This window comes from Arvicanthis niloticus, chromosome 16 (genome assembly GCF_011762505.2).
Source record: "Arvicanthis niloticus isolate mArvNil1 chromosome 16, mArvNil1.pat.X, whole genome shotgun sequence".
Classification (NCBI taxonomy): domain Eukaryota; kingdom Metazoa; phylum Chordata; class Mammalia; order Rodentia; family Muridae; genus Arvicanthis; species Arvicanthis niloticus.
The window spans coordinates 53,019,364-53,031,317 of NC_047673.1; the positions used below are offsets into that span (position 1 = coordinate 53,019,364).

General features: G+C 31.9%; 1 protein-coding gene across 3 annotated transcripts in view; it reads left to right on the forward strand.

The window, feature by feature from the left end:
* The window catches only part of Spock3 (SPARC (osteonectin), cwcv and kazal like domains proteoglycan 3), a 348,872-nt gene extending 341,558 nt beyond the window's left edge, over positions 1-7,314 (forward strand). For all 3 annotated transcript variants that reach the window (XM_076914195.1, XM_076914194.1, XM_076914196.1), the window contains exons 10-11: positions 2,783-2,920; positions 5,437-7,314. In XM_076914195.1, coding sequence (XP_076770310.1) covers positions 2,783-2,920; positions 5,437-5,606 — 308 coding nt within the window. In that variant the 3' untranslated portion in view covers positions 5,607-7,314. The remainder of the gene's footprint in view (positions 1-2,782; positions 2,921-5,436) is intronic.
* Positions 7,315-11,954: the final 4,640 nt, after the last annotated feature.

Consider the following 11,954-nt stretch of genomic DNA (forward strand, 5'->3'; position numbering starts at 1 on the left):
ATGATAAGCAGATAGATTGATGATAGATAGATAAATAAATTTTATACATCATAGCCCATGTTTCATGCATTATATGCCATATATCAATATTTTATTATTAATATATGTATAACAATAATTATAATTGATAATATATTTTATACATATCAATATATTCCAAATATATATCAACATTTCATATATTATATTCCAAACATAGTTTCCCCTCCCTCTACTCTTTCCAGTCCCCCTGTCTACTTTCCCTCTCCCCCAGATCCACTTTTGCTCTTTTTCCAATTAAAAAATAAGAGCAGGTTTCCCAGTGATGTCAACCTAAAATGGTATAACAAATTACAAAGAAAACTTAGGCACAAATGCTCATATGAATGAAGACTGTACCAAGCAACCCAATATAGGGAAAAGGGTCCCAAGCATAGACAAAAGAGTCAGAGATGTGCTCCAGTTCCACTCTTAGGAGTCTTTCAAGAACACCAATCTATACAACCAAAATGTATATGCAAAGGAGCTAGCTCAAACTCATACAGGGTCCATGATTGTCACTTCAGTATCTGAGAGCTCCTATGCATTCTGCCTAGTTGATTCTGTGTGCCATATCATTGTGTCCTCTAACCCTCTGGCTCCTGTCATCCTTCCTACTCACTCTTCTGCACAGTTACCCTGGCTCTGCCTCATATATGGGTGTGGGTCTCCCATTTGTTTCCATCAGACATCAGATGCTGACCCTCTGATGACCATTTGGCTAGGTACCAATCTATAAGTATAGAAGAATATCTAGGAATAATTCTACTGACATTTTTTTCTCTAGTAATGTTTCTATTCTGGGCCTCTGGGCTCTCTAGCCTTGGATTCACGGCCATCCAGAATAGGCCATGTTTGGGCTAACTCTCATGGTGTGGGTTTCAAGTTGGACAAGGCATTGGTTGCACACAGGTCTTTGCCACCATTACTCTGGAACAACTAGAAGGCGGGACAGATTGATTATAGGTCAAACTTTTGTGACTGGATTGATGTCCCCTGTCTTAGTGCTACTGCTGGGATCCTTGCTGAAGTACAGAAGATTGCTGGTTGGGGCTACATATCTATCCTTACTAGGAAACATCAGTAGGATCACTCTAGTAGATTACTGGGAGTATTCACTGAACTAGATTTCTACAAAAAGCCCCCAAATTCTAATCATCTTTCCATGTACTCTCTCTGTGTCAAAATTCAGTTATTTTAAATTGAAATAGTTTTTCATATTGTTAAGAAATTCTTAGCCCTGGCTTGTCTTTCAAAGTGATTTGTCATAAAATATTTTATGTGATAAACTGATGGTTATAATAAATAGTAGGGAAATTTCCTTCTTAAACTGTGACCAGTTCTTGTAATGATATAATTCATTGGTAGAAATAATATACTAATGCATGAGCATGTTTGTGTAACCCAAAGTTTTACATAGTACTATGAGGAAGGTATTATCTTCAAATAAATATCTTAGTGTTGATCAAGGTCCAGTCATACTGAAACCTATTATTTCTTATTTGAACTTATTCTAAAAATCACATTTAATTACCATGTGGGAGGAGTTTCCTTACTCTTCTTTTATAATTTAAAAATCTAGATATTATATCACTGGATATCCTAAGTGTTCTTTCTGATGAGTGTACAATCATGATACATAGATAATTTGGCCAGCTGCTCTGTCAGGGTAGAGAGTCATGTGTCCCAATGTAGCAAATCAATTTGCATTCATATCTATAGTGCAACTGCTATAATTACTAGCATTTCCTTTTAAATGCTGCCATAAGAAGTGACTGTAACATATATTTTCAAATAATAATGATTCAAATATTTAAATACTAAAAATATTCATTTTTTAACTTGATGGCCTTAAGTCTGTAAATAAAACTCACAAATTTTCTACATTGGCATTATTTATTTATGTGGGTTCACATGTTTCTGGTAAATTATATTTGAATAAAATATATCATGTATTTATTATATGTGTAAAGCTTTTTAGGATGTAAAATTATCCTATGGTTGTAAACAGAAAATAATATTCAGAATTTCTACATATATTATATATGCCTTAACTAAAAAAACCATAATGATTATGTTCATATAAATGAAAAGCAGAAGAAAAAATGAAAATATTTGATCATCTAGAAGATGTATCAAACATTGAACTGTTTGTCAAGAATTTTATTTGAAGAACTAAACTTTTAAAGAACTAAACATTCATTATTATGTATACTGTGTGTTGTGTTAGGTTCTACAAGTAAGAGTAGCTGTCTTTCCAGCATTTGTTAGCTAGAGTTTCAGTTTAAGGGGTGTGGTTTGTATAACAGTGAAAACTAAGAGAAGCTAAATATTTTCAAACAGAAGATATTACAGAAGAGTGTTAGCAATATATAATGACAATATACACAGAGAAATACAGACACACACGAGTGTGTAGGAGGGCCTTTGTCCTGTGAATATTTAAACTTTAAAATAAAAGATAAAGTAATAGAGAAGGATTTCAGCTGACCTAAGCACAGTAACAAACTATATAGTAAAGAAACAATTTAGTATGGAATAATTTTGTAATATATGAATAAAAATTTTGGAAAATGAAACAGGAAATTGTTAATAATGAGACAATTGTGAGTCTTGTATGCTAACTGTTCTGAAATATTTGATGTAATCATAGAGCCAGTCAGGATTTGACTTTTTAGGAAATTAATACACAATGACTGTATAAAATGTATAGCTTATTAATAAATTACTTCTGTGTTTGTGTATGTAATCATGTATTTCACAGGACAGTACATCCCACTCTGTGATGAAGACGGTTACTACAAGCCAACACAATGCCATGGCAGTGTAGGGCAGTGCTGGTGTGTTGACAGATATGGAAATGAAGTTGTGGGATCAAGAATAAATGGTGTCGCAGATTGTGGTAAGTGAAAGGTTCACTTCTTACAATTTCCTAGCATACAAATGTGTTAAAGACATTTAATGAAAACATGCCTTATTCCGATTATAGAGTATGTAGAATATGTATGAATGTTGGCGGTAAAAAGAAGACTTAGTTTTTGTATATATTTAAGTTGTATGGTAGCAATAAAAATATATAAACAGACACATTTAAAAATTTAAAGACTAATGATTAAAAGCTGAGTTCCAAATCGTGCTTCAATTCAAAATGTCTCTCATAAGCAGACATTTTCGTTAATAAGATGTTGTAAAACATAAGTCTATACCTTAAGAAAATACAATTTTTAAATAATTACCTATAAAACTATAAAAATATAAAATCTTCTTAGTTACAGCACCCCCAAAACTCCAATGATGTGTTGAATGCAAACTATTCCTGTTATGGTATTCCATGTTGAAACATTTGTTCCCCAAATTATGAAGCTATTTGGGAACTTATAGAGTCTTTGGAATGTGGAGTCTAGTGGATTTTGTGGGTTTGATCGCATCTCAGTTTGGTGTGGATTTCTCCTTTCCAGATTGCCATGTAAGATGCACCTGACATAAGTTCAAAATCTCCTTGCATTTTTTCCAGCTGTTCTTGTCACCCCAGCAACCATGTTTCCATGATATAAAGGACTATGCCCTTTAAAATTAAATTTCCTCATGTTTACTAGGTATTTGTTCACAGCAAAGAGAGAATTGATTACTTAAAACAATTCCATAAAGCAGAGATAATGAATTTTCTTTTCATCAATATCAATAAACATAATAAAAACTAAGTACTTAGTGATGAATTGTCTCTCTTATGTAAATTTTAGAATGATCAACAAAGATTACTTAAAAGAAGAAATAAATGCCCAGTGTGGGGGAATTCAAGGGCAGGGAGGTGGGAGTGGGTGGGTGGGGGAAGGCACATCCTCATAGAAACAGGAGGAGGGGGAACAGAATAGGGGTTTTCTGGGTGGGGGGGAATGGGGAAAAGGGGATAACATTTAAAATGTAATTAAAATATCCAATAAAAATTAATTTAAAAAAAGAAGAAATAAATATTAAACAATAATATATAATCTTACATAATTTACACTTCCTGTATTGCATTTATTTATTCCACAACATTTTTATAACTAGATTTTTGTGTTGGGGATATTGCATATATAATGAAAGCAGCAATTAGAGTTTAATACTCACCTGACACAGTATTAAAAACTCAAGAACATGCCTTTATAATGTCTATCTTAAAATCTTAGCATAGTCAATGGCTTCATCTGCCTGTGATAACAGTAATGAATAAATTATTTGAATTTTTATGCTACCAATGAAAATTATATTCAGAAGAATTCAATAAATGAGTAAAATTATTTTGTGAAACTTTACTCCTGACTTTTCTTATAATGTTACAACTAATAGATAGATAGATAGATAGATAGATAGAGATATATATAGATATATATGTGTGTGTATACATATGTACATATGTATAAATACATATATATGGAATTTAAGAACTTTATTTTTCACATAAGATGGTAATTTCAGTGTGTTGTGAAAGCAACCAATTTACAACCACCTAAATACATTAATAGGATTTATAAGAATTAAATATAAAATATAGTATAACTTGAGGACCTAATATTTATTATAGTTATAAGAGATGTGTGAATTGTTATCTCAAAATATTAATAGTTAATTCTAAGTTATTATGAATATTAATTTTCTGTTCCTCTAGTAACATGCAAAAATGAATCCATTAAGCTGCTGGCTTAATCAACACAAATTTATCATCACTCAGTTCTGTCTTACACATTTCAACACATCTCACTAAACTGTGCAGCATAGTTTAGGAAGCAATTGCTATTTCTAGAGGCTCTCTGGAAAAATCAATGTCCTTACCCCTTGTATTTTCAAGTTTTATCATAGTCTTTGGATCATGTACTTTGCCCTCCAAATTCAATATAAAATCTTTGCAACTGTTTAGACATTCTTCTGTAGTTATATCTAGAAGTTACACATTTCTAGGAAAATTTACTTGATTAAAGGGAACCAAGTAATAGTTAAACTACCCCAGATACTATTCAGTCCCAAAGTCACTAAATAATGCTCATAAATTTAACTTTTAATATCAAGTAGCATATATATTTAATTATAAAATTTAGTAAGTTTAGATTTTGCTAAGGCAATTGTATCACCTCATATATTTGTAGAAGTAATTTAAGTCATATTTAAGATTCATAGTCTGACTTGATATTCTACAAAACTTGGGCTGAGATCAATTTTTCTAAACTAGAAATCTTACACAGCACACTGCTTTAAGCATTCACATTTTAACAAGTGAGAGTTTTACCATAGAACAAACTTCCCAAGATTGGATTTTCCTCTTATGTTCATTGAGATGAACAGCAAATACAAATATAGTAAACTTTTCCTTTTTTATTATTTCGTATAACTCAGAAATTATTTCATTGTATACTCAAGTAAATATGGTGCTTGCTTTTGTAGCTATAGACTTTGAGATATCTGGAGATTTTGCAAGTGGAGATTTTCGTGAATGGACTGATGATGAAGGTGAAGAAGATGACATTATAAATGATAAGGATGATATTGAAGATGATGATGAAGATGAAGGGGATGATGATGATGATGGGGATGACCATGATGGATATATTTGACCAGTGACAGCTAATGTCAATACATTCTACATTTTTAATATTTACAAAATAATATCATATTGAGAATTTCCTTCTTATCCCTAAACAAAGTGATTCTAAACCTGACATATATTTTGTATAATTATTTCAAATATCGAAGCTAAAATCATAGAACTTTATGTTAAATTAGAATTATTTATTTTCAGTTTTTATATGCCTTAGAAAAAAAGAAAACACATATGGGTTGCAGCCTGAATATAGAGAGTTGTAAAGATTACTATAACAAAAATATCATAAGACAATACTGTGTAATTGTTCCACAAACAAAATAACAATGAACGTGTGCTTGGGATCATGTGTGTTGCTTTTATGACAGATTTTATAAGTTAAATTTATAGCAGATAACTAATGAACCACAATAATTTTTTCAATTAATTCATAATGTTGATTTCAATTCAAATTTGTCATCTTCCCAAAACTTATTGTTGGTATACCAAGAAAAATGACTCATGGTTAAAACAAAGTGGTAATCTTTTCAATTATGAAGTTATTCTGTGTAGGATTAGATATTATGTGCAATGCAAAGTATGGAAAACTTTGGCTTCTGAAAGTTAAAAACAGTCTTTCTTTCTACTTTTTAAATTTAATGGCATTGCATATTATGTGTATTTTAAAAAATATTCCTGACAGCCTCATTTCTAGACTTCACTCTTTCTGAGTAGGAATCCTGTATAGAATTTCAATTAGAAAAAGAAATAGATTCATTTCCACCACTTTTCCCATAAAATATATTTTATTTGCCCAAGATCAATTTTGAAAATATGAATTCTCAGTTTTCATTTAGTATAAAATTTCCATTTGATCTTGGAATCATGCCATTTTTGTTAGTGGTACTGAAATTAGAGACCGTGTTGTATGGTGCCTTGCAAAAATAGAAATAGACAGGATTAGCATGTATATCAGTATAGGAGACTAGGCAATGTGTAAGCACACATAATTAACAAGATATTCCTATTAAAATACTGCTGGAATGAAGAAAAATGGAATATGTTTCTTTCTTTTTTTCTATTGTTACATAATTCCATATGGACTTGTTTATAATTATTGTGAAGTGTAGCAGTTAAGATTAACTGTAACAAAAGTTACTTTGTTCAATATACATCAGTTAGCATGTTAATTAATTGTGTAGGCATTTTGACATACCACCACCTTTGGGTATTTCAGACCAATAGTTTTGTGCTCATAATAGAAGTGGAAAAACCTGTTGAATTTTACACATTGATACCTTTCACTTCAACAGTGAATTTACAGATTTCCTGGGATATTATTCATAAGAACACAAATTTGGTGAACTCTTGCCATTTAATTTATATATGCTAAATAAAAACTTTAATGTTGAACTTACATAATATTTAAGCTATAATGCATTTTCTTTTTTTACTGTTTATGTATAGTTTACAAAATAAAGAATCTCGTAACCAAAGTAAACAGTTCCTTAATGATTTTCTGGAGTATATATAATCGCATGAAGAGTTTTAATTTGTTCCTTAACTCTGCAAAATAACATACCACAACAGAGCCAAGAAATATTTCTGAGCTTACTTTTTCAATTTGTAAACATGAGTTGTTAGTGTCATAAGTACAGTAAGATTATCTTTTTTGTTGGTTTATTTCAATCTGTTTATTTGTCAAAATATTACAGAAATAAATACTTTTCTTTCCAAAAGTATAGCATTTTAAATTTTTTTGGGTCACTTATTTCTTAAAATACTTAACTAAGTTTAGTAGAAAATGTAATTGAAGAATGACTGAGTAACTTTTTAAATTGAAAATATGTGTATGAATCATAAAATTTTAACTTAAATTCATCACAAAAGAATATAAAGCAAATTACATACAGCTACTTAATACGATGATCTTAAGGTTAAGCTTTTATAGCATCATAATTCAGTATTACAGGAAAGCAACTAATTTAACAGTGAATTCAAATATGAAAACAGTACAGTACTTAGTATACACCTTGATAATTTAGAATCTCCTAATGATTAAAAGTCTCTATGTTCAATCTCCAGTACAACAAAAGTGACAACCTTAACAGACTTTAAATTATTTGTATACAGTAAATATATTTTAATGTACCTGTATAAAAGTTTTAATTATGGCATGTATTAAGTGCTTTGTCCAACATGCAATTTACTTTCTCTTTGTTAACTCAGTACAGTAATACATGGACATTTTATTCCCAAAAGTGATGCTTGTCTTAAACCACTCACTATTGTAATAGTGGAGATTTATCACTGAACAAAATAAGTCATGAAGATGAAATTATAAGTATTAAACTTGGACAATATAAACATATTTCTAGTCCATAAGTTGACATAGTTATATTTTTTACTTTACTGTATCGAAAATTTTATTTTATAGATTTAAGTGAAGAAAGAATTTTGAACTTAACAATTCTTCCATTCTGATTCATAGGATTAAGGAATGATTCTTAGCTAAAAGATAGAATTAATCTAATGTTTTATAATGCTTTAAGCTTAATTCAGATTTGTGAGCAAGAAAGCAAAATAAGACAATATTTTAATCTTCATTTTATGGCATTATTTTCCAAAACACAGTAGATTAAAACAGTTTTAATTACAGTCAAATACTAAGCATTGAAGAAACTGCTACAAAGCATTCAATAAAAATATTCAATGTTTCTGGTACATCACAAATCCACAAATTAGCAAATAATGGGTATGATATGGTATGGTGTGGTTTGGTGTATGTGTGTGTGTGTGAATCAAAATAATATGTCAAGATATGCTCTAAAGGATTAAAATTAGTGAGATATCTGCCATTCATTTCATAAAGTCAAATCCATTAATTGTAAAAAATATCATGGTTAATTAATAAAACAGGTACCAAGGGTGCTTGTTCCCTGCATTCATTTAATAGTATTTCACATAAAGCTAAAGAAGATATTAAACACAGCTCATGAGTGTTGATTCATTTGTTCTGCTTATAGCGTAATCAGGGGAAGCAGTTTTAGAGAATTGCATAAATTAACTCATACTATGTAGAGAATATGTTGATGACTTGTTTCTTATAAAATTAATACTACCTTAGCTGCCTGGAATTAATAGAATTCTATATATGGATCGCTTTTCAAGATGGCTTATATTCATGGGGAAAAAATAAACCTAATGCAAACTAGAGCACACATGTTCAATGTGCTGAGAATTAGCAACTTGAATACCTTGCCTAAGATGGGACATTGATAGTAATAACTCCCGACAAGACTAGGGGAATACTAGAAAACAACGAACAGGAAGAATGTAGGAATCAGAGGATGAGAAGAAAATGCTGTGAAATACTGTCCTCTGGAAATGACTTGGCTGTTGAACAAAGGGACAAGCAGCAACCCAGGTTACCTCCACCATACCCATAAGAGTTCAAGCCAGTTAGAAATTCCAGCAGGCAGGTCAGCGGGGTCCTAAGTCCTCAGCTGCTTGGTGATGGTTGCTGAGGAAAGGATATTCACTTTGCTTTGTATTTAGTCACTAGTATGTTACCCATGTCTCAGTGAACTTCCACACATCATATTTATAAGGGCAACACTAATTGAACACAGTGGGTCAAAAGCAACAAAAGAGAAGATGAACTGGGGATTGAAGACGGCGTGTATTGAAGGAACCAAGGAGAACTGAAGGAAAGGCAGAAGGGTGTTTAGAGTCAGTATAATCAAGGACCATTTTATATGCATGAAAATTCAAGAATGAAATAAAATCATGGGTAGTGGAGTTGGTACTTAGATACACTGTAAAATACAAGTATTCATAAATATTTATTTATTTTATTTATTATTTGGATGAGCATACAACATAATAGTTTGGCAAATTAGGAGGAGGTGACATAAAACCTGAGAAAGTACACAATGTTAGGAAAATGGTAACTATGTATACAGCTCAATGATCAAGAGTACATATTGATCTATATTTGTCCCTATTTGTTACAGGAGTAAGATTCTCTGGTGATGACTAAACAAAACACTCCGAGTACAACAGAATATCATTAGGAGATATCTTACAGGAGGCACACCATTGCTTATAAAGGTTTTGGGGTGGTCTTGCTGATTATGTTTCTCTTTTGATAGCATGTAAAGTACCTTTCTGTTCCAAAGACTTGGGACGGTAGAGGTGAAGGTGGGAAGGTTCTATATAGTCACCTGCTTGGCATTTCCATGTTCAATGAATTATCTAAATGTTGTCATCAGCAATGAGGCCTTGAAGTCAGTATATGGAAACTAACCTATAGTATTGCCAATAGTCTGGGTTCTTTGGGGTTCCCTATAGGACTCCTTGGGCCAATTAGATGTCACCCAAACCTGGTACCAGAAGCTTCATTCAATGACAAGAGAAGGACACTTAAGACCATCTGTCTCCCCCATTATTTGGAAATTTCATTTAGATTACCTTCTTATATGCATATATTTTAGGAAGTTTCTATTGTATGAGGTTTCCATACTACCCCTCAAATACTCCTTAAATTTACTTGTCTCTTTGCATATTTCCTGTCAGAACCCCCTTTTTAATCCCCCTCCACACTTGATCCTCTTACTAAAATCCTCCTTTTATATATGTGTATCTAATCTATTTCACTTTCATAGTGAGATCTATCTGTTCCCTCTAGTCCCTATATCCACCCTCTATTGTTCTATGGATTGTAGCTTGGTGTTCAATGATTTAATAAATAATGCCCACACATAAGCAAATACAAACCATATTTGTCTTTCTGTGTCTGTGATACTACAATCAGAAATTTTCTCTAGTTTCATCAATTTGTCTGAGAACTTCTAGTTTTAAGACCTTAGTAATATATCAAAATGTAAATAAACTACATTTTCCTTACCCATTCTTCTCTTCAGGGAAATTTAGGTTGATTCCAATTTCTGAATATAATGAATAGAACACCAATAATCATAGTGAAATAAGTGTCTCTGTTGTACAATGAAGTATCCTTTGGGTGTATGCCTAAGAGTGGAATAAATGAATCTTCAGGTAAATAGATTTTTATCTTCTGAAGAACCACCCCACTGATTTCCATAATGTCTGTACAATTTTGTACTCCCACCAGCAATGAATGAGTCTTCCTCTTACTCTACATCTGGTCCAGCATGAACTATCACTTGTTTTGTTGATCTCAACCATAGATTTACATTATACAAAAAGTCCTTGGACCACTTAGCCTTAAATGGGATGTGTAGATCAATCTCTTCCCTCACAGCTTAAGGAACTCTGCCAAGGAGGAAGCAGAAAGAGTGTAACAGGGGATGAAGACAAGAAAATAAGGTTCTCTAATCAGAATAAGTAAAGCTAGTCTGAACTGACAGAGACTGAAACAACCTGCTCAGGGCCTGCCTGGATTTACATCAAGTCCTCTCTGTGTATTATATAGCTTCCATTTTAGTGTTTTTGTAGGATTCTTGAAGGTGTGGATGGGTGGGTCTCTAATTATTGCCTATTCTCTTGAATACATACATATATATACATATTCTAAAAAGAAACTAAAAATATCCACAGACATTAGGGGTGTTTCAAAAATTGTGATCTGAAGTAGTTTATGCAGTGCTAAGCAGGACAATTTGATTGTTATATGAAGTTGAATTATTTCCTGCAGGCTCACATGTTTGAGCAGTTGTCTGCCAGTTGGCAGTGCAGTTTAGGAAGGCTATAGGACCTTTACAAGGTATAGTCTAACTGGACAAAGTAGATTGTAGGGGTGAATTTTTTAGGCAAACCCACATCTGGTTCACTGTCTGCTTCTTAGATTTGGATACAATGTTATCAGTGAGCTTCAAGCTCAGCCATACCTTCCTCATAAGAGACTTTATCCTCTCTGGAACTGTAAGTCAGAATCAACCCTTTTTCTGAATCAATCCTTTGTCCCTTCAGTGTGTTTTTCTAGATTTTTTTTTCAGAGCAACAGAAGAAGAAACTAAGACAGTTGGCAAAGAATCAGCTTATATCCGGTCGGTACTGAATGACAAGTTTATATATAATGCTAATCTCTACCTTCTGGTGTCACTGTAATCCAGTGTGTCATATGACATCTACATCTAAGTTTGCTGTAAATATGCATGTAAGTGTCTTATTCTTAAACCATGCTTTGACAGAGATTTCAGCCTCTTAAATGAGAAATTAAAGATCTAATTGATTCAATTCATTAATGAAAAGATTAGACTTGTTATCATAAAAAAAGAAACACATTCATGAGTTTGACATGGCAGTGCTTTTGATACTAGGCCAACTATTATTTTGTTATTGTAGAATTTATTAATTTAATTCACCTGTGAAATAATTGTGCTATTAAGATTCACTTCAT